At 36.1% G+C, this 23,859-nt stretch overlaps 1 protein-coding gene across 1 annotated transcript; it reads left to right on the top strand.

The window, feature by feature from the left end:
• Positions 1-214: 214 nt before the first annotated feature.
• Positions 215-17,214, top strand: LOC103773437 (leucine-rich repeat and calponin homology domain-containing protein 1-like; the record flags this gene model as incomplete). Its single annotated transcript, XM_008940806.1, has 11 exons — positions 215-320; positions 814-950; positions 1,782-1,909; positions 3,641-3,725; positions 6,304-6,409; positions 7,539-7,651; positions 9,741-9,805; positions 13,678-13,714; positions 14,404-14,517; positions 15,899-15,946; positions 17,142-17,214. Coding segments are annotated over 11 exons (1,012 nt in total), but the record flags the coding sequence as incomplete, so codon positions are not given.
• Positions 17,215-23,859: the final 6,645 nt, after the last annotated feature.

The following is a 23,859-nucleotide window of genomic DNA, read 5'->3' as shown; positions in this document are numbered from 1 at the left end:
TGATGTGTAAACATTTTCTCATCTATCTAGTTTTGCATTATAGAATCACAGAATCCTTTAGTTTGGAAGAGACCTTTAAGACAAATTCTGAAGACAAGACATAGTTGCATGTTATGAGGTTAATAAAATGAATCAGCTACAATTTCACATCTGTAATATTTAACATTTAGGAGCCAAAAAGTTCATTATTTCTGTTCCTGCTGTTTTGCTGTAGGATGTCAGCTGTAATGAGATCACAGCTTTGCCACAGCAGATAGGCCAGCTGAAATCTTTAAAAGAACTCAATGTCAGAAGAAATTACCTCGAAGTTTTACCCCAAGGTAAAAAGAAAAAGTCATTAAAAAAAAAAATCCTAATTCTTTAAAGGTAGCTTATTCAATTTGCATTTTCAAAGTATTAATCCTATAAGTAAATATGATTTAAAAGTATGAATTAATTTGTGTTCAAATTTCTTCAGTTGAATTTGCAGAATATAACATTCAGTGGTACTTGCTGAATAACAATCTGTGAGGGTTTTTTAATTAATTATTGTTCTGGTTCCAGGCATCTTTTATGTTGCACAAGTGAATGTGTCAGCTGAGGTTCAGGGGGGAAAAAAAAATGTTTCAAAGTGTTTATTTCTAAAATTTGTTGTCACTTGTATAACTACAACACTCTCTTCGTTTCCCAGTATGGAATGGAGTAAAAGTTGATCTTAGTTCTGCCTGAATATTTTTCCTGAATGCAAAAGGAGGTTTATTCAGTAATATTTTATTGCTTTATGGCAAAAATAAATACATATATGACACCACCTCTCTTTTTTGTCCCTTTTAGAACTAGTACAGCTTCCCTTGGTAAAATTTGACTTTTCCTGCAACAAAGTGCTTGTGATTCCAATTTGTTTTAGAAAAATGGTGCAGTTACAAGTCCTGCTGCTTGAGAATAATCCTTTACAGTCTCCACCAGCACAGGTAAGTAACATCTAAAATTGAAATTATGCCTTAATATTGGGTGGATAACAAGTTATAGCTTATAAAATGTTACCTTCTGCAGCTGCAGGCTTCTGAACTTCAGCCATCACAGGCATTAGTTGTTGATATATAATTAAAACCTAGAAAGCATCCTGTATTCCCTGTGTGTGTCTGTGCACTGTTTGAGCCAACATGAGTCTAGAAAGTTTCCATTCTGTTAACTGCCTCTTTATTTTTGTCATTCCTACCTGCATATGAAACCTAATTTAGGAATATGTATATAATTTTGAAAAACTGAACAATTTTCTGGACAAATTTTCTCCCTGTTAATAAAAGTCTAGTTCTGTTCTACAGTGATTTACTATTAACTTAAAAATATAATTTATGATATAAAATACAATGATTACATAGTCTAGAATGCAATCCATGTCAAATTTATTTTGAATTATAGTGTAAGTTTATAGATGATGATCATGAGTGTAAAAGACATGCTGATTAATTAAATGTCATTATTCACTAGTTCTGGAAACTAATTATATATTTTATATATTTTAATTCTTTTTGAGTGAATGGCTCATTTGGATTTTTTAAAGTAAAATGTATTATTTTCTTGCTAAAGCTATTTACACTAGTACACACAAATAACTGATTGGTTAATTGAAGTAGTTCTTAGTAATCATAAAAAAAAGGGAATAAAATCTATTTCCCTTTGTGATACCTATTCTGACAGTACAAGCTGTTTTTCAGGGAGTTTTATGCTAAGTGACATTTGGAATAAATTATTTCTTTAATTTTACCTATGAACTTAATTACTTCTTTCTTGTCTAACAGATTTGTACAAAGGGTAAGGTGCATATATTCAAATATCTGACTGTACAGGCCTGTCAGATTAAAACAGCAGATTCACTATATCTTAATGCCATAGAACAACAGCATTTGCCACAGCCTGTGGAAGAGAGGTATGTATAAAAATGTCACTTATTTTCTTCATGTAACACTTAAAGTGTAATAAATACATTTATATCTTTAGCTTCCAGAGTTCCATTTGATTAGGTGTTATTTAGAGTGTTCTTTTCTGCACAGAGAGTTCTTCTGATTTATTTTATTCCAGTGAAATTTCTCTTTACAACGTGGTATTTTTAACAATCAGTTCTGATTAAAGTCAGCAACACATTAGGAAAGAGCTTAGAAGTTAATCTAAATTTAAATCTAACCTCTTAACTAGTAGCCTACAGGAATATACTGAAAATAATTCAGATGAGGTGTTGGAGCTTTTGTGTAAATCTGTTAACACATTAAATAATAAGTTTCAATTTCTTGTGCTGTTTTGTGACTTACATGTTTGACACATTTGTCACATATTTGGTTTAAGCTTTTTTTTTTCATCCAGAGGCTTATCCATCCAGCAAAGGATCTCCATACCAGTTGGGAATCAGCTTTTATCTAGCATTTTTCTTTGCTACTATGGGAAGTGAAATATAACTGATGGGAGAAAGGAGAGCAGTGCCTTATTTTTGGGGAGAAATACTCAATAGTAACAAAGTGCTGATGTAAAGAAAAATAGAAATGTTGCTGCTAACATCCTGGGGGAATCTCAAGTCATCTAGATAAGGTTGCAGTCATATTTTTTTCCTCCATGTGTGTTTGGAGACACCTTTGAATTTCTGTCAGATAAACACCAAAGGTGGGAAGAATCCAGGATGAAGAGCAAGTTTTCAGTTTGGGAAACACCTACTGGTTTTCTGTGTGACAGTTTGGTCATCTAGGAGCATTCATTTCAGGGTAAGGGGATAGCACACAGTAGGTACCAGTTGGGAACTAACAGCCTAATGCTTTATCACATAATAATTACCAAATTTTTGTGTTAGAGAATCACTTTACACTTCTAAAGAAAGAACATAACCCTATTTATGATTTCCATAGGCAGTTTCTACACAAAATCCTGTTTACTGATAGGACATAATTTAAGATTGGGATTAATCAGATATGTTATTCATGTGAAGTCCAATAAAGTTATTTTTTTTAAATGGCTGTGTCAGTCTGAATTCAGGATTGTAACTTTCAGTTTTGCAAATGAGGGGATTATGAAACATATTTTTAAAAAAGTTAGATGAAAGTTATTGCATCTAATAGTGTACTTGAAAATGAGTAGAGGTCACAGTAGGTAATGAAACTAGAAGAGAGAGCAGTTGCCATTGGGGTAATTTTCTGAAAAACCTAAATTTCCAAGTCTATTTTAAAGCAGCAAAAGGAGGTTTCTGTGTTAATAGCTACTTAAAGCCTCAGGGAGATATCAGGTAATTTGTTTTAATGCAGCAATGGTTGCAGTTAAATCAGTGGACTCCAGTTTGAGTTCAACTAGTTTAGTTGCTTATCCCATGGCTAGATGACTTCAGTTGGACTTCTGTCCTACTTAGCTAGTAACTAAACATTTTTACCTACTGTATAGACAAACCAAGCTTTATAGCAGATTATTTATATTGGTTTTGTTAATCTTTAGGCTAATCAGCCATTTTTGATCTATTTTACTATCCCCATACTGCAGAGTTGTAGTTTTTAACCATACTAGGCTACTTCACTCTCAAGACTGCTTGAAATTTTGCTTTGATTTATGTGCAACCCAAACTGAATTCTAATGTTAAACACTGTAATAGCTTCTTATTGATATTTTTCTTTTAATTGACCTCTAGCATTGATGACATCTACCCCAGTAAAAAGGACTCTGATTCAGGCGTTGGGAGTGATAACGGCGATAAACGTTTATCAGCAACAGAGGTGAGTTGGCTGAATTTTGTGTCTAGTTCCCCTTCCAGCACCCATATTTTGACTGTATTTTCAGTTGGGTAACAATTTTTAGCCCTCAAAACTGTATAACCACATCTTTGGAATCAATTTCTTGCTAAATAAGTAAACTCTGTGATGATCATTCTGAAACGTGCAAATAATAGGATTCGTCGTCTGACCTAATGGGAAATATTCAGGTCATGGTAAAAGAATGACCTTGCTGCTTAAAATAATCTTACACTGGTTCCATAGTGTTTCTCTCCTGCTTTAAGGAGATTTTGTTGCTTTTGAAACAAATGTATAAAGAATCAAGCCTAGGTACTGAATTTGTAGTCACTAAAGAGCAAATTGAAAATTAATCTACTTACACACTGATTGGTCTTATAAATATAAAACCACTTGCAAATCCCTACAGAGTTGTGGTTTTTTTTTTTTTCATAGTATTTTGGGCAAGTTTCTTGCTAGATGGAAATGAAGCAGAGTTCCTGTGATTTCTAGCCAGACTTATAATGGTTTCCCTCTAGTTGTAAGAGCATGCAGTCCCTTCAGAGAAGCTTACTTTTGCCATTCTTACACTTCCTGAAGCTGAGTTAGAGTGCTAATGGAACTGTTATTCCAGAATTTCCTCCTTAGCTATAAATAAAACTTTAACAAAACAGATCATCTTCCCTGTAAACAAAATGCAGCAATTGGAATGCTGCAAAAATTAAAGACAACCAACAGTGAACCAAAACAGTTTTATTAGCACAAAAGCTTTATAAATGAGAACTATTTATTCACTACCTCCCCACCTGACTCCTGCTCTCTTGTTAAGGAGAAAATAGATGCTGAAATCTGTAATCCCAAATATATTTGGTAATAAATTTACCCCTCACTTTTCCTTCTGGTGTGACCTTAAATACCTGGATTACACATGAGGATTGCCCATGAAATATTAGCATGTTGGGAGGACAGATGCACATATGTTGTTAATTAGAATCAGAAATCCACACACTAAATATTAGGTGAACATGAAATGATCAGTCATAAAGTGATCATTGAAACACATTTTGGAGGGGTTTTTATAAATACATCAGACATATAGAACCAAACTACAGTTCAGTCTGAAGGGTAGTGGCTGTTGAGTTGGAACTCTCTTCAGAAAATGCCACAGTGTCATTTTGCATTTGCATAGCTTAAAACTATTAACCTAAATCACTTCTTTGAATGCTAATGAAATTTTTTTAGGAAGTTTGCTATAAGCTTTGGGTCCATACATGTAGGAGGGAGTACATAGAATCATAGAATCCTTTAGGTAGGAAGAGAGCTCCAAGTCCAACCATCAAGCCAACACTCCTGAGTCCTCTGCTAAAACAGATCAGAATCTGTCAGGGCTGGAAGGGACCCCAAGGATCCCCCAGTTCCAACCCCCCTGCCATGAGCAGGGACACCTCCCACTAGATCAGGCTGCCCAGAGCCTCCTCCAGCCTGGCCTTCAAGACCCCCAGGGATGGGGCCTCAACCCCCTCCCTGGGCAACCCATCCCAGGCTCTCCCCACTCTCCTGGGGAAGAATTGCTTTTTCTTTCTTCTTACTTGGTTAGATGCACAATTTATCTGTGTCAGTCTGGCTTGTTGGTAGAGTCAGTTCTTCAGAGCTGTAGTCATCTTGGGCATCTCAAGTGAAAGATACTTTGTGGTGTTGCTGTAAAATTGATCAGACACCTTGAAGGCAAATTGTGCTTTAAGGAGGTGCACTCGTAGCTCAGCGTTTAGGAACATTTCCCATCTCCCTTTGGCCTTGTTTTTTTGCCTTAGTTAAAATGCATTAGAACAAGAGGGTGCTTGTTAAGACCCAGGTAGTGTCCCTGCTTTGTTGCCCAGAAGAGGGATGTGTTAGTACCAACAATGTATGTGAAGATTTTCTTCAAAATGCATCGTCTGAATTGAGTGGTTGAATAATTTCAGTTATTTTGATTCTTATGTCTAATTTTTTCTGTTACTAGCTGAATAAAAATAAAACTGTGGATGAAGTGAGAGATAGTATTTCACCTATGAAGGAGCAATACTTTTGTATTGTAGTAGGCTGCTTTGGATAGTTTCTATTTCATAGTGTACTGGCAGGAAACACCTGGAAAATCAGTTGCAGAATTCTGTAGGCCCTGAAAGTGAGACACAGCCTGTGAAACAAATGATTTTCTGTTTCCAAATTGAATCTCCTGAGGCTTTTTTAACACTACCACTCCAAAACATTTTCCAGAAAGCTGTGTGTTACTCTGCTGGGAAAAAAAAATTCACCTTTTTAGTGCTCAGAATTTGTAATAATGTGTATGAGACTATTTTAGTGTAATATTTTCAAATGATAATTACAAAATTAACAAAACATGAGTCTTTGATCTAGAATAACTAAATTTAGTGCTCATATGTCACATGAGAGAGAGCCTCCAAGAAAGAGAAGAAAACTTCACTGTAACCTTGGTTGTTTGAATGAATTTATACTGTGCTTTTTTATTTTTATGTATTTTTATATATGTACTTTTTTATCACTTTTTGTTTGAGCTGAAACCAGTGTTTCTCTTATTTCTTCTTAGCCATCTGATGAAGATACCATCAGCTTTAATGTTCCAATGTCAGACATTATGGAAGAAGATCAGGTTCTGAAGGAAGATTCAGGTCACCATGCTCACTCAAGGAAAGGTTGGAATGTAAACACAGTGGCAGTTAAATGCAGGGAATTTCTGTTGATAATTCCATGTATAAGACTATAAATTCAGTCAACAAAAATCACAGCCCAGCAAGCATCAATCTTTCAGGAGCCTAGAAACCTCATCTTTAAATGTGATCTGTTTTATTTGCTGCTGTTTTTCCTGGGATTTTTCAGTGTTTCATTTTGCATTAGATAAATCTCTTATTAAGCTGATTTTTCTTGCTGATATTCCAGTTGAGCAGCAGGTGTTTTCAGTACCCTATGTGCCTTTGGCTTTATTTTTTTGTAATAAATGCCTACCTACCCAAAAGACTTTGAGCATGCATGTGCAATCATGTGAAAAGGAAAGAAGTGAGCTACTTGGAACACTTCAAAATACACTGAAGTGGGCTCCTTACAGTCATTTTCCTTAGGAATTCCAATGAACTTGTTCCACTTGCATCATGAGTTGATAAATTCTGGTTCTGACTGTGGGAAGAAAAGTGAGTCAGTTTAAATGGCAGGATGGAGTTGGGGTTGCCTATAGAAACCACATAAATAGGAGATGAACCTTTCTCCAGTGTTGCATACTGGATTAAATGAACTTCAGTTGAGATACTCATCAGAATTTAGTAGAATATGGAGTGATACAGTAAGAACATTCCATCCTACAGTGTGTTTTAGCAAACTGGAAGGGGTAAGTTATAGGATCCAGACCACTTCAGAGGGGAAAATTCTGACTGCCTCCTACCCCTGAAGCAGTGAATATCACAAGCAGTTGGCATAGCCTCTGGATCACTCAGTTCTGCTGAGAGTCTGAGTGTTTGCAAGGCACTGGCTGAGACTTCTGAATGTCTTAAAATGCTCTGCAGCTGTCCAGCTGTGGTTTTGTGCCAAGCCTGGCAAGACATACAAACTTTAGTTCAAAACAGACTCTATGAATGGTTGTTGTGGGGTTTCTTGTTAAATAAATACTTGTTAAAGTATTTATAAGTAAATACTTGTAAAATACTTGTTGAAAGTATTATACTGGTTTGAAGTTTATGCTCTGCTTTGAGTTTGAGCTATATAACTTAAGAAACCTAGATTATGTTAAGTAACAAGAAATGATTCTGCTATCTTTTTATTGTTGTTCTTTAGTGGAATTCCATCCAGGATCTTCTCACTTGATTGTCAATGATAACTCAAGAGAATCAGGAAACCAGTTTGATGAACCAGATACTCTTACTACTGAATTTATGAGCTACATTAAGGCAAGTTCATGACAATTTTAAGTGGGGGGAAATATCTTCACTACTTTTCATGTGTAGTAATTACAAAATGCAGACATTAGAGACCACAATTGATGTTAATTGTCATAAAAGACAGAATGCAAAAATAAGCAAGTAGGTTTAAAGTGAATAAAATTACTCTAGGGGGCAAATTTACTCCTAACTCTGTTTCTAGTATCTGTGAGAGTTAGGTTAGGAAGAGTTATTTATAGTTGTTGGATGTTTAGGACATTACAGGTATCTTACTAAAAGAGATTGAGGGATTTTTTTTAGATGGTTAAAAACGTTACCATTAGCAGTATTTTGAGATAGTTAAAATGTTAATAAATGATTGTAGGTTACCTGCATACAAATTTTTAGCAAGTGAAGACATTTGAGGTGGATGAAGAAGGTAAAGTGGGGTAGAATACATTCATCCTGCCTGACAAAGGGCTACCCACATCTGAAGCTGACTGTACATTATATTATGTGCATACTTCATATTTCTTTTCCTTGTTCTTACATTATAATCTTGATTTTCTGTAGTGTACCATCTGAAGACTATCATAATAAGTAATATTATCTAAAATAATGTGTTGCAGGCAAAGTTCAGTAAAATATGGGTTAGTGTCTTGAATTTCAGTGTAAGGATGTTGCCAGAGAAATTTAATTGCTTTTAGTTTTGATATGTTCTTAACATTGTGGCATTTCAGATCAGCAGCTGGTGACTTGACCAGGTAGTACATCCATTTTATTCTGAGGATTTTGAACTCAGGGCATTTTTCTGCTTTTGCAGATTTCTGAGTCTGTTGTGTTCTTTGGGTTATATTTACTCCTGTACTAGAAGGCCTTTTGGGAGAGGGGGGGTCTACTAAAATAGAAATTCTGGATAATGAAACAGTACAAAAAATCAGTAGAACTTGCAGTGCAAAATTGAAGCTTAGGTTTGGAGGATTTTGTAATTTTTCAAATGTTAGTCCTGATTTATATGGCTTTATTTATCTTATATATATAGATAGGCCCAGAGATTGAGGATCACCTCCTAGAATAAGTCCTGCATTTTTGTCCTCTTATGATACGTGCCCTTTTTAGTGGAAAAATCACAGATTTATTCCTGTAAAAAGAAGAAAAGGAAGAAAGAATGGCTTTATTCATTCTACTGGGGGCTTGCACTGGGAAATGGGCCATCTTTGGGAGACATTGGAGAAGCTGGTACACTCTTCAGTGACACATCTGGCAGAGCTGGTTGGCATTTATTGGTACAGGGTGATGCAGCTGATGTGCCAAACACATGACACAGAGGAGGATAAGCCTCTCTGTTTTCTGCTGTTCATTCTCTACTAGTACAAATGCACATCCATTCAGAGAACTTCTGCCTTCACTGGCAGCTGAACTGCTCCAGAGTTCCTGCCTGTCTGAGGGGAAAGAGGAAAGAAAATTGCAAAGCACCAAAAGAAAGCATGCAAGAGAGAGTGAAGTTATCTAATGAGCTTCATAGTTATAGGTGGGACAGTGGGAGCTCTCATTAATGCCTGTATTGAATCCACAGGAACTGGCTGATTGATGCAGGTTCTTGCACACAGTTTTTGTTCTGATTTGTTTTTTTTTTTAAAAGATGATTCATGGCTGTTAAAATGGTGAAGTAAGAATTCTGTTAATAATTCTAGATTAATTACATAAATGCTAGTGTGTGAATATTTGTAGTTTCCTTCCTCTGTAAACAAATCTGGCTGTGGCAGGGAGAGCACATAAGAGAGGTAGGGTCGTGTTTAATTGAAACATTGCATACACCAGGAAGGCACAAATGAAATCTGGGACATGGAATAAGGAATTCTCATGCTGCTTGACTTGCTTTTTACCATTAAAGGAGGGCAGGAGCTGTTGACCTCAATAAAATCTGAACAGTGAATAGAAGATCTTGTAACAAGTGTGTTTAAAGGGGGTAGAGTAAGGAGAGGAGCAGTTTTGGATTCCTTCAGCTGGTCACCCAGAGCTGTGCCATTAATTAGGTCAGCTCTGAGTCTGAAAGCAAGATTTATCTGCCTGCTTAGCAGCAAAGTTCAGTTCTCAATATCACTTTGTCTGCTTACAGAGCAGAGCAGCAGAGTGTGATGAGCTGCTGAGGATAGAAGAGGACACACAATGGCAAACAGACATGTAAGTATTAACTATGTATCCATAAGTAATTAGCTGTACCATTGGATTGCATTGACCAGAACTGGCATTTTCTTATTGGTCAAGAGTTCTGTAGATCAGAGGCTTGACAAAAATACCACCTTGCACTCTGTGTGTGCAATGTTTTGCAAATTATTGCTGAATAGATCTTGCACTTCAACTAATTAATTTGTATACACCAATAATGCTGTAATATTTTTTTTCTGATGTATAATGCAAGCTTTTTAATGAGGTATTTTGATATTTAGTCTGTTAATGGCATTGGTAAAAAGGGATTTTATCAAAACTTGTAAGTTCTAAATTTAATATACATGTAAAAGAGTTCATTGGATGAAATCCCTCAGCTTCTTTTTTCTTCTTTTTTCATAATTTGAACCCTGAAGCAAAGGGGACATCAGTTGATGAGGCGAGTGCCTAAGAAAAGGGGATTTAACATGAGAGTGCACTGTGAACTAGGAACTCATCAGAACAGTGGAGTCCTGTATGATTTAAAAACCAAAACAGGAGTCAGGGAAGAATAAATAGTTTCTGAAGGAGCCTTATTGGCAGAATGAACAGGAGAGTATATTTCTAAACCCCCAAAAGAATTACAAATGTTGGAAAGCAAAAGGCAGCATGCTGGTCCAGTGAAAGAATCATTTATTTAGTACTTATGTTAAAACAATACTTATGATGAGTGCAGTTAGTAAGAGTCAAATATTGTTAAACAAATGTTCAGTTGTAGAAGTCAATCTGTTTAATTGAATGCTAAAAGCTTTAGTTCATCACATTTGATAGGTATGTATGAGGTTGAGGAGCTTTAAGGGCAATGTGGTGAGGAATTTTTTCAGATGAAACCTTTTCCATAAATTCAGTCTATACTAGTGAGCACAGAGGGTGTTTTTTCCCCTCTGTAATGTTTGCATGCCAGCTGGAAGCTTAAAACTCACAAACTGAAATTGAGAATCCCCTAGATAATTGCTGTTGTACCTCTTTTTTTTGAATCATTTTGTTTTCTGTTATAGAATAAATTTATCAGAAGAACAAACTATTGATATAGCAATGATAGAACAACTAAGAGAAGCAGTAGATTTGTTACAGGATCCCAACAGGTATGCTTACAATAGCTGATGTGTTAATATAATGTATATAAGATTTTTGTGAATGACTTCAGAGTACTTTTTAATTGGTAATTGCAAGTTCTCTGAGGTTATGAAGTGCTTTGTTAGCATAGTGATGGTGTTCTGGGGGTGTTTAGATATAGAAGAAGGAAACTTGGGTTGTCTCTCTGAGCATCTAAACAAGATTCCCAATAAATTAATTTAATGAATAAAAGAAACCTAAATTTAGAGGTGGAGGCACCCCTTAACCATTCATCTTGTGACCACTAGTGTGGTTTTTCTGAATTTTTTGCTAGGATTGTCCCATTTTCTACTGAAAACTCTCCTCTGCTTACTCATACTTGGTGTGTTTGTGGGAATGGAGAAGGTCTTTTGGGCCAGATCCATCCCAGCTCAGTGGAGCACATAAAGGATGTGCCTGAATTAGTGGTGGAGATTCTGTAGTCTCACTCTAAAATCAAAAGGAAAAAGAGAGAGCTAAAAAGAAAGTTCTTTAGCTTTCCCCTGACTACAGAAGACAAGGTTTTATAGTTTAGGTGTCTGGTTTAAGTGGCTAAAGTGGGGTGAAATGACTCAATAAACAAATGAATAAGTATTTAAAAGAGGATAAATGCTTCTCCTACTGAAAAGGAGTGACTAGGGTAGTGTGGGTAGTTCTGCCCAGCTGCTTGCTGGTGCTTTGCTTTGTGTAATCACCTTCAGAAATTAAGTTCATTTCAAAACCAAGTCACTCATTTTTCATGACTTCTATAAGGGAGCTGCTTTATAGCTTCATTTCTCTGAAGACTAGAAACCTCTTTGTCACTTCTAGCCTTATTTCTCCTTCCTCCCTTTTGTTCTTGAAGCTACACTGTTCATTAGTTTAAACCCCTGGTTTGATACCACTTGTTCACCTTGAAGACCCTTGTACATTTTAGGACAGAAATTCACTCCTGTTAGTATTTCCAGAAAGACAATTGTCTGGCTTTATTTTGAAAAAGGGAAAAGTCTGGTTTGGAAAAAAAAGCAATATTAAAATCCATTTGTTAGCCTTATAAATTTTGAATGTTGTAAATATTGCTTCAGTTTTTCCTGCATATTTATTTTTTCTTATTAAATTAAAAAAGACAGTCAGATACAGAAAATTAACCTGTTTCTCTGTGCATGTTCAGAATTACTTTCATTAGTAACCCTGTAGTAAATTTGAAAAAGCTTTTAAAAATGGCTAATTATGCCATACATGTCTGTATTTTTCTACTGCTTTTTTCCATAGCATTAGGGTGGGGTTTTTTTTGTGGTGTGGGTTGTTTGGTTGTTTATTTTGTGGATACACTTTCTAACCTTAAAATATGGGTATTTACTTTTAACTTACTGGGCACTATATTGGCTTTTCAATGTACATCTCCTGTGTGTTAACATCCAGTCTTAGCCAGCAAGATACACCTTGGTGCCCAATACTTGCCAAATGATGCTGTAGACTTTGAATCCTCTGGGCCATAGGTGCCTCATCATTTCTTTTATAATTACTGGATTATATGGCAGTTTGTTATAGACTTGCATGGTATAAAGTAGCATGAGAAAATGTTGGGTTTCATGCTGAATAGTTTTTGTGTCTTTGTCCAGATGCACAAAGGAATTGAATTGTTTCCATTGCTCCTTAGTTTAAGATACACAAAAGCTTTCTTGTGCTTTTAGCCTAAACCTACAGCATGTCAAAAAAAGAGAACTTTCCCTAAAGAGTTTTCCTTTGTGCATCAGCATAACTTGAACACTGACTCAAGATAACCTAGCTGAAATAACTCATTCCAGCCAGAATTACCCTCCTCTCACACTGAAGGTCATTTAGGAGTTAGACAGACCCCTGGAGGGGCTGAAATAGTAGTGATGCTGACACACCTAACACATACTGACTAGAGTTCAGTGTAGAGCACTGGGGCTATTTCCACCAGCAGACATGACTATTGAACTTGTCAAACACTTGTCTAGTTACTCTTGTCCTAGTGATCTGCACACCCTGTGTGCATGTAAGCAGCATTTCAGTTCTGGAGAGGAACAAGATTTCAGACTCAGCCTTTTTCAGGATTTCCACATTTGCTTCAGATTCCTATTTTTATTCCCTTTCCTATACTCACTGCTTTCTTTCAGATCATTGTCTGCTGTGAATTTAACATTGCACTGCTTTATTTTCATGCACTGGAAATTCAATTTTAATATTTAACCAGGGCTGTGGCTTCTTTTTGGATTACAGGGTGCTAGAGGTTGGATATAGAAACCCCAGATACCTTCTAGATAATGGCATGGTTGTTGATAGTAAACAGATCCTTTGGTTTTGATACAAGCCTCTGCTTAGGGTGACATTTTACAAATGAAAGCATTCATGTTGCTTTGACCAAATAGGTGACAGTGAAGCACCAGGAGGCATTTCAAAATGCTGTTAAGAGAGAACACTAAGCAGGTTAAAACCATGACTCTGAAAGTATTTGGTGTACCCATTTGTTTGGAATTAAATACTAAAACAGAATGGTGACCAAAGCTGTACCCCCAGTGCAATGTTTTTATTTCAAACCTTGCAGATTAAGCATGGATATTTCAGAGAGCAGTGGTGTGAATCTGTATCCCATGGAACCTGCAACAGCTTTAGCAATTCAGGAGTCTACAGTAAAGTGTGTTTATCTACCTCTTTTTAGAAAAAAAAAATTGCCTTTGTTAGATTCATCATATTCAAGTTTCTACACAATGAATTACATATTTGCATTTGTTTATCTTTATACATAGCAGTCAAATGCAGATGGAGATGTCTTCCCTTGGTCAGGTACGTTCATGAGTGTGTTATTACAAACTGTTGGGGGGTTGAAGACAAGAAATGAGCCCCAAAAAATTCATCAATTATTCATCTACCAGGTAGCAAAGGGAAACATGGAGTAATCTGGAGGACAAAACTAATTCTTAATAATTGTTTTAATTTTCTTATATGTGTATATATATTTTTTTTTCTGGGTTTATCAGTTACTTTTTCATCTTAGTATCCCACCCCACCCCATGTGCAACTTCTGTGTGTTCCAGTTCCTAGCTCTGCTGTGCACACTCCTCTACCATCCCACCCCCTTAGCTCCCTGTCCTGGTGTAGGAAAACAACATATTCAGAAAGGATAATTCCAGAGTATTTTGTAGACTAAAAATTAATCCTTTGCCAGAGCACTATCACTAGTATATATAAAATTCAGATAAAGCAGGATTTGGAGTTTTACTGTGTGCTATCTGCTGCTTATTATTTGATCTGTATGGTGAGTGGTAAACCAGTATTCTTTACAAAGCACTTGGTTTAGATTTAGTTTATCTACCTGTTAGCACTGGAGCTGCAAGTATATAGCATCTGCTCACTTCTCTGTTTGCTTTCCAACCCAGTGTTTGTAAGAAATACCTCTGAGGCAATGTTATGCAAAAAAAAGCTATAGTTTTATTTCCAGTGATACACAGTCTAAAGTTTTAATTATCTTACAGAGAGAAGATGCTGAAGAGGAACTAGAATTTCAGAGGAGGAGGGATTTGATTATGGAGAAAGCAAAGCCTGAAGTGAGAACTTGTGACCAGGGTGAAAAATGGTCATTAAACCAGGTATGGAGGGGTCTAAATACAATAAATATGGAAATATTTGGAACAGAACATTGTGTTCTATCAATTACTGTGTGGAGATAATAGTGGATTTAGTCCCATTGGGATTTTTGTGACTGTCTTGCAAGAAGATTCTGAGATCACAATTACCTAATGTTCTGTCTGTGTTGGTAGTACCTTAATATGGTCTTATCCAGACCTAGGTGGAATATGGTTTATCTTGATGCTTTTCAAATACCCCTATGTATAACCATTATTCACATCAAATATTTCTATGATATCTTTGTGACTTTGTTAGTCTTAATTTTATATCTTTTTTTCCTTAAAATCTCCAATTCAAAACAATTTAGTTCATCTCCTTTGTTATCTTGTATGTTAACACACTTTATTTGGAGCAGTTGTTACTCCATGGCTGAGATTAACAGATCAGGCTAATTCAGTCTCAAAATGTGTGTGGTCTTTGTATTTTGATGCAGTGTCTAAGGACACTCAACCTTTTAAAAAGCAGAAATAAATCTTTCTAAGCACACACAGAGGGCCTGGTCTGGAGTGTGTTATGCAGGAGAAAGCACTAGGCATGTTCCATGAAGTGGAAACACACCTTGGGAGAGCCAGTTTTCATTCGTGCTACATTCTGTGTCCTACAGGAAGCACTTGTGTTACTAAATTAACTCAATTTAGCATAAATTGATAATTCTGATTAGTGGCCTGCATGCTGTGAGAGAGATCAAACCTCCAACGTAGACACAGGTAGTGTTCCAAGTGCTGTCTTTTATATTTCTTTCCATTTTTGATTGATTGAAAAAAAAAAATGGCCCTATGGAAATGATTTTGAATTGAATTATAGTTTGTTTTTACTTATACCAGCTGTGTTTCTGCTGGCTGAGTTATGACTGATGCAGAATTAATGATTATAGTTCATATTTATTAACATGATTTACATGTTTCCATTTAACTATAGCAGAGCTGGTAACAAAAGGTATGTTATATTGCAATTAGAAAATGAATCACAGAGTTCTTCCCTCTTCAAATCTATATTAAAAATCTGTATTTGCATATTAAACTCCTGCTGAGAGTTTGATTACAAAATCTGTGAAACAAAATTTGCATATTGCTTTTGAACCAATAAACATTAAAATTTTATAAATGCAGTAATCACTGAGGGTTGAAAATTAAAAAATGAATGGGAAATACCTGTGAATAATTTCTACAAGGTTTCTTTAAATGTTGTTCAACTAGCAATAAAAGTATCTAGAGTTCATGAAAATGAATTATTTCAGTAAAAAAAAAAAGTGTATCTGAGTACTGTGTGTAAAATATCCTGTGGTGTATCACAAAAAATAGTTACTGAAAGGGTCTTTTTTTTTCCTTTCCAAACACCCAGAATGATCTAATTGTTTGGAATACAAGTGGACAAATGTCTCACAATGAGGTAAGGTGCTAATGTCATTTGTTTGTCTCTTCTGTTTTGTCTGAATGTTCATGTAATAAATGAAACAGAAAATTGAATCTCACAGAAAATGTGACTGAGCTCCTCAGTAATGATTCTGTGGTTTATTTGGCCTATGGATTTGCTGAGGTGTGACAATATATTTTGGATAACCTTGTTTCTGAGTTATGTAGTTTGGTATAAAACATTTAATTTTTTCTTATTTTCTTCTCCCACATTTTCTTTTTTTCCTCTGTTCTTCCTTGCTCCACAAGAGCTTCTGTTGATTTCTGTGCAATTTAATTTTGCACAGTTGGGTTGTCCTTGATTAGTTTTCAGAGAGGAGTCTGATTTTATTGATCCTATTGCTTTCACAGTGCAAATCTCAGCCAGCCAAAAAGAGGAAACTCTGGGGAGCTCCTTAGGGAGATTTTTTTTTTTTCCCTCTCTTCATATTTTCTGTGCAGAAATGGGGATTCTTCCTCTGCACCCCTCTGTCTGTGAGCATCTGTGAATTCCTGAGCGTGCAGCCACCTTCTGCCACTCTTGGTGATGGGACTCCTGTAGTCCCTGGCTCCCTGGGGAATATTATTATAAAAAGATTCCCATGATGGAGTTTAGTTCTAGAACTTTCCATGTTACCACTGGGGATAATAATTATGCCTCACCTTCCCCCATATGCTGCTCCTCCCTTCTTCTTGCTGCAACTGCTCGTGTGGTTCTGGGTCAAGGGCAATCCTCAGGGGAAGTTTATGCTTAACTTCCTTTTTCCTGCTTTTTAGGCAGAAATTCAGGGTTGCATTGAAAATACCATGCAGAATGGTAATTAATTCTGTGAAAGGAACAAACTTAGATAAGGAAAAAACCATATCTTCATTTTTCTTGATGCACTGTGCCACAGAAATGTGAGTTTTGATGGAACCAAGTGATTACACAGGAGAAAACTGAGAAATAATTTAGCTTTTTTTCTAGCTGGGGGAAATACTGTGCAGTCTTTGGTCAGAAACTCATATTTTTTTAAGCATAGAAATAGGGTGCTGTAAAAAAGGGAGATTATCATTGGTTTGAAGCTATATTGTGACTATGGTGAAACAGTTGTAGCCTGCAGCATTGATAACTTTTTATAGTCATTTTATATAGTCAATTTTGCTATTGTTGATGTTGCTCTTACTTAGCTTTATGTTCTTGAATTACACAGAATAAGGATAGAAGTCCAACAATGTCTCCTACTACAAACACCACAATCCCTTTTGGCCTGAAGCCACGATCAGGTAATGAGGGAAAGAAATTTAACCCATTTATGTCTACTTTATTTTTCACCTCTGTATGGATGTCTGTGTTTTCTTTTTCCCTTAAGAAGGCAGTGGTGAAAAATTTTCTGAACAACAGTTAAAAGATTAGAACATTTTAAGGCTGTAGGTTTGAATCAAGATTGAATTTGTAACAAGTGTGTATTTGACACATTATATATGGATCAGTTTTCATCCCATATTAATAAATTAAGTGTTTTATAAAATTGTGTGTATGTTTTTTAAAAAAATGTGTATATATAGATAGATATATTTTACACATGTATACATATATATCATCTGTGCTGATGTACTAATTGAAATAAGATTTTTTGCTTCATTGATGTTCACTGATAGTGCATCCTAAGACTAATTCTGGTTTCTTGCACTCACCACAAATGCTTTGAATCAAATGCTGGGATAAACCACTACAAGCTTGTAGCTTCCCTAACAAAACATGTTGGCAATAATGGCAGCAGTTTCACATTTGAATTGTACCCATAGATTTTTATTTTTTTCAAGTTTTAAAAGGCAAAAAAAACTATATTGAACCAACCTTATTTCATGAAGAGGATATTTTAAATTTCTCAGGCAGTTGTGCTGCAGTTTGACAGCTCCATTCAGTTGTGTTTCCTAGTTTGTTGAACTTCTGTGGCTTGCAGAAGTCTTGATAATCTGAATTTATTTTCCTTTCCATCACATACACCACAGAGTCACCAAGCTAGGGCTGTTACTGCACAGTCTTTCACTTCATCACATCCAGTGTCAGTCCTGTCACCTTACATTCATACCCTGGTAAGATGGAGGAATTTGACAGTAGTAAAACTTTAGGTCCAACTTGAGCTAAAAGACAGTACATTGGTTGTGTAGCACACTAACAAAGTGAAACCTTGCAAAGGGGTAGGAAAGCTGCATATTGTTTCCTTTCCTGCTCCCACACCCTGAAATTAGTATTAAAATTTGTTTTGCCAACACATAATAATAATTCTCAGAGCACAACATGGCTGAAAATACCAGTGTGCTCATGAATCCTGCATGTTTTCCCCATTAAATGTGGTTAGCTTCCATCTCTCTACTTTCTTCACTGCATTTCCTTTAAATCTTCTTGCAAGTTTTCTGCAAGTTTTCACCACTGTATCACTGTCTGAATTTATACTTGTTAATGATATACTGCTTTATTGCCCTAGAGGTGAGCTAGTCTAGGGGTCTATTCTGTGATCTAGGAAAGCTTTCCAGCTTTTTTCATTGAACTTCTTCATATTTGAGTGTTTATTTTCACTGTGTTTATTTTCCTGCGTTTTAAATGAATGTTGATTTCTATTTGAATTTTTTGGCTTGGATTCTCCTCCTCCCAACCCCTTTATAATGATTTATGTCTCTTGGAAACATGAAAATAAACTAGACTTCTGGTAAGGATTCCAGATTTTTCAACTATGTACACAATTGGAAGTGCTTCCAGAGAATAAACCACAGTGGCTTAAATGTCTGTGTTGGTACATACTGATATCTGCTCAGGACTGAAAGTCCTTTTATTCCTTCTTTTTAAAGCTAGGAAAAACATTGGGAAAATCCATATCTAATGGTTAACATGGTACCCAAAGAAAATGTTTTGAAAGGTAACAAATGTGTTTTGACTTCTCGACAGGATCTTTTCAAGGGTCAGATGTTTAGATAGAAGGTAAAAAGAGAGGATTTTTTAGTTTTTAAAACTATTTCCTCCTGTGTTTTAATCAGAGTATGCGTTTCTCAAATTCACATTAATTTGGAAAACCTTAAAAAATTAATATTGAAAAGGACCCATAATGATCAGTTTTCGTAGAACCATAGTTTTGCTCTTGGGAAGTGCTTTTGCTGTGTGAAAATGAATCACTCCCAGTAGTTAATAAAATCAAACCATTTGTGCTCGATTCATTAACTGATAAAATGATCAGTGTGATACTAATTGCCAGAACAACGTTGCATAGATTTTGCTACAATATCTTTAATGTGCCAGACCTAGAGCCTGAACATCATCTTATACATCTTTCAGTATTCAAGAATGTTTTTTGCTTTTGTTCTGTACCATTTTGAGTTCACTGTTTCATACCTTCTGCTGAAGAAGGTGACAGCAACACAGACAAGCAAAAAACTTGTACCTTCAGAGGCTAAAAGAAGCACTGACAACACTCAAAATCACATAGAGATTTGTATTGTGAAGGGAGAAGTGATTCCCTTACAATGGTTTACTCAGCAGAATCTTCCTTTTGAGTCAAGTGTCTTCATTTTTGGTAACTTGCAGAGGATCTGAAGCACAATGTTGGTATCTGTGGAGATGCTTCCCTCACTATCTTTCAAGTTGGGTGGAACACATAATGATCATTAGAACCTGACAGCATTTTTCACTCTTTTGAGTGCTAGTTACTGTTTTTATCATCTCTGGATTTTATGCCTTCCATTTGTTTTCTTCCCTAACTGCATTATCTGTCTGCTTTGGGAAGTAATGAGAATCCTGATTGCCAGCATAACTAAAGATTGATTTTCCTTTGCCATAAATCTGAATTCTGTAACCTCTACTCAGAGTTCAGTTTTGCTGGTTCACAGGTTCAGCTGATCTGGTGTCCCAAGAGCCAGAAGCAGCAAACTGGTTGTGGAAAAAGGCATGGCTGAATAGAGAGAGCTCTTGGCCAGCTGAGTGTGAAGAGAAGTTCAAGGTCAAGTTTTATATGACACTGTCTGAATTATCATCAAATTAATACAGATTCCAGAATTGTGGGCAGGAGAAAGTCTATGTGATTAAGTTCTTTACAATGATTATTTTTGAACATTTTAAAATAGGGACTTTCTGTGCTTACTGAAACTTTACCTTGGACTTTCTTCTAATATTAAATGGTTTTAGCCATTTTTTGATCTACACAGTAATTTTAAATTGATTTAGGATTATGGTTTAGCATTTAGAGTGGAGGTAGTGTAGAATGTTCAGTTTAAGGAGCATGATTTTCCCCTGTGTGTGGGATTCAGTAGATAAAACATGGAAATATATGTAGGAAACCAAGAAATGAGAGAGTTCACAGGTTTTTTTTGTGGCAGAAGTGGCAAGGAACAGGAAAAGCTCACTAAGGATTGTGACATCATTGTGAAAGGCAGAGAAGAAGGGATTTAAATTCTGTGTCAGGAAAGAGGAAACCAGTGGGAAGCTTTTGAAAGACAGGTAGGGAAGAGATTTTTTTAAGGATGTTAGTGTCCAGTACTGAAACACTGTAGAATGGAGGGTTTAGGGAAGCTTGTGTGGAAATCTTTGTCACAGTCAAGACAAGAGTCAGAAGTGCAGAGGAGTTATGGTGGGATCATTGCTGAACTTGTGTTTTTTAGAAGACTGCTTACAGTGCAGGTTGACCAAGGCTTGTGGTGCAAACTCAGGGTCACCCTTTGGGGGTATTCTACGTCTGTTCTTCTCCCTGGAAAGTCTGTAACTGTTGTAGGGGACCAGAACTTCCCCAGAGTGGTGGGTCCATTGTAGAACTGGACTAATTGCTGGGGGTGTCAGCAAGAAATAGAAGTATTGCTGTGTGTGCTATTAAATGAGTTAAAACAAAAGGAAGACATCTGTAGTACATGTACTTACAGAACATATTTCAACAGAATGATAATCCAAGGGATCAGATAGTTGCTACTTATCAAAATCATCTAGGAAGTTGTAATGTAGTAATATTTTCACATGAATATGTAAATTTTTTTTGTCTGTGGGGAGGTGTTATTACTTTACATCATTATAAAAAATACCAAAATTCTTATTCACCAAACTGTGACAAATATATCACAGCTGATATATTTACCTTCTGACTCACAGTCAAGGTTTTTCTCAGGCTATAATTTAAAATCTATGGGTACTTTTTCTTGAAAGTTGGTTGTAAACAAGTTGTGTGAAATGCTCTGTTTACAATGGTCTTGCTAAGCTTAACAGCCTTAACTGCACATACAATGGATGGTTTGCAACTACTAACATGTAACTTTTCATTCTTTTTACTCTGCACCATCTTTCATTCTTTTCTCAAAAATTACACATTTTGTATTAATCACCTTTGAATTACATCTTTGTCATGCCCATACAACCCTCATGCCATATATGAAATGCTGCTGCCCCCTTTTATCCCCACTCTGGTCCTCACCCCACCATGGTTGGACTGGGTATCACTCCCCTCCAGCAGCCCCATCCCTCAGTCTTCCTCCTGTCTCCTTCAACACACTTACACAGGCACAAACATGGGACAACTTTAGCTACAGTATCCCATCTGAAGGAAACAGTGACAATGGTAGGTGCTCCATGCATAATTTACTTGATTTTTTTTTATTTTCAGAAACCTGAATATATGCCAAAAGCCCCATGTGGGTGAGGATGAAAGGCAGAATTCTTGAGAGGATGTTTGCAAGACTAAATACCTCTTAGGATGCACATTAATTTACTGTAGAATGTGTCATATCAAAAGTAGATGAAGAGTGTCACTGTTTTCAAGTCTGGCAGAACAACTTTTCCTGTGACATCCACTCCCAGAATTATTTCCAATATAGGTTTATTTGCTTTGCTTTCAAGGGTTTATAAAAGTTGTACTCAAACAGCAGGTGGTTTTGTTACTGTTTTTTCTGCATTTTTGTATTTATTATTTTTTCAATAGATACTGACTGTTAATGAAAATATCCTGCTTCAATCTGTGGTTACTGATGCAGGTGAATAACTCACTTAATTAGATGAGGAATCTGAGAAGAAAGTTGATACAATCAGCTAACCAAAAGCAGTCATTTCCACCCAACAGAAACTGTTAGCAGGCTGTCAAAGTTCTCTGTGCATAGTAGAGGCCAGGTCCATTAGTAGACTTTGTTTCTGCTGGTTTTGTGTTGTGTTTCTCCAGGGTGGTGTTGTCATGGTACACTGAGCTATGGCACTGACATGCAAATTTGTCCATGCTTGGGCTATCAGGCATTAATTGTTAAATGTCAGATGGAAGAAACAGAATCTAGACCAGAAACTTCACAAATATCTGATGGGTAGATAATATATTTTCAAAGTAAGACAGTTTGTCTAGTTGCTCTACTATGTTAGAAGGGTGTTTAGGTATTAGAAGGCAGTGAAACTCTCAAAAGCAAGACCAAAAATCTTGAATGATAAAGCCAACATTCAGTTTAGAATGACTACATTCTTAATTCAGTTCATTCCTCACAGTGTTCTTGATTATAAAGCCATAGAAGACAGCATATGTAAGGAATCAGCTCCATTAGTTCCTATGCTAAGGCTTGGAACAGAAGGATCTCCCAAGAGGAGTGTCCATGCCATTGTGGAGGCATTGGTTTGGCAAATGACTCTGGGTGATAAGCACACTGTTACTTAAATTGATCAGAGAGTAAGCTAACTATAAACTTCTAACCTGACTTCATCTCTGCCTGTCAGTAGTCCAGCCTTCTTTTTGTCTATTTTCTTCAGAACCAGGTTAAAAAATTCTGTTGTTTACCTGAAGGATGATGTTCTCCAACTAAGTACTCAGAATACTAAATGTGAAATGTTCTTTATGTGCTCTCAGTGGTGCACGTGTGTGCAGTGTAACTCAGAACAAAAATGAAATTATCCCAAGGAAGTTGATCCTATTAACTATTACCCATTGAACTTGTTGAGACTAGTACAAAACACTTTTAAAAAACAAATTATTGGGGCAAATATTACACAATAAGCTTGGTTTGACCATGGGCTGGAAAAGCAGAAGCTCATGAAGAGTCAAAAAGAGACCTTGAGGTGTGTGTGAGGTGTGGGCTCCCCTCGCTGGGAAAGGTCTGTAGTGCAGAGGAGTGAGCAGCAGTCAGCACTGCCCAAACTGCCCATATTACAACAGTTTTCCTCAAATTCAGTATGTAACTGAAACTTTTATAACTAGTGCTTTTGAACGTTTGGGCTTTTGGTGTTTGTTTTTCGTCGTTGTTATTATTTTTGATAAATTACACTTCTGTTATTTAAACTTTAATTAGTTCCCCACTGCCTTGACATGAGTTGGCCTTTTCCTCATGGTGGAATTGGATAAGTTGTGTTGATATTTGCTTCTCATTAACACATGTTTGTAGTCTGGAATGGGAATGAAATGAGATCTTGGGACATTCATATTGACTTAGAAAAGGCCTAAAAAGAGAGAGCTGTTGCCAAACTGAATGAACTCTGCAGCAATACTCTGTTACTTGCAAAACTGAACATAAATACCAACTAATGAGTTTGTAGAGAACTGTTTGAAATGTTGCTGCTGCTAATAAAGCTGCAGTGGCATTTAAATACCATTTAAATATGGTGCTACTCTTGAAGCATGATTTTATCTAGGTATTTCATGTTGAGAGGCAACAAAGCTCACTTATTAGTTGTCCAATTAGCTATTTCTAAAATGAAAATCTTAGAAGTTGTAACTAGAGTTTTTAATGAATGCCATAGGAGACTTCTGTATCACCCCTTAGAAAATTAGGACCAGTCTCCAATAAACTGTTACAGAGTTGCTAATGTAGAAATTTTAATTCAGTACAATCCAGGAGTTTAATAGAAGTCCTGGGTAAAGGTTTCTGCACTTTTAAAACTTTGGAGTTGATTTGTTTGTTTGTTGTAGCCACCTGCAATTGTTTTACTAT

This window comes from Merops nubicus, unplaced genomic scaffold (genome assembly GCF_000691845.1).
Source record: "Merops nubicus isolate BGI_N331 unplaced genomic scaffold, ASM69184v1 scaffold7355, whole genome shotgun sequence".
Classification (NCBI taxonomy): domain Eukaryota; kingdom Metazoa; phylum Chordata; class Aves; order Coraciiformes; family Meropidae; genus Merops; species Merops nubicus.
This window is presented reverse-complemented; position numbering and strand designations above follow the sequence as displayed.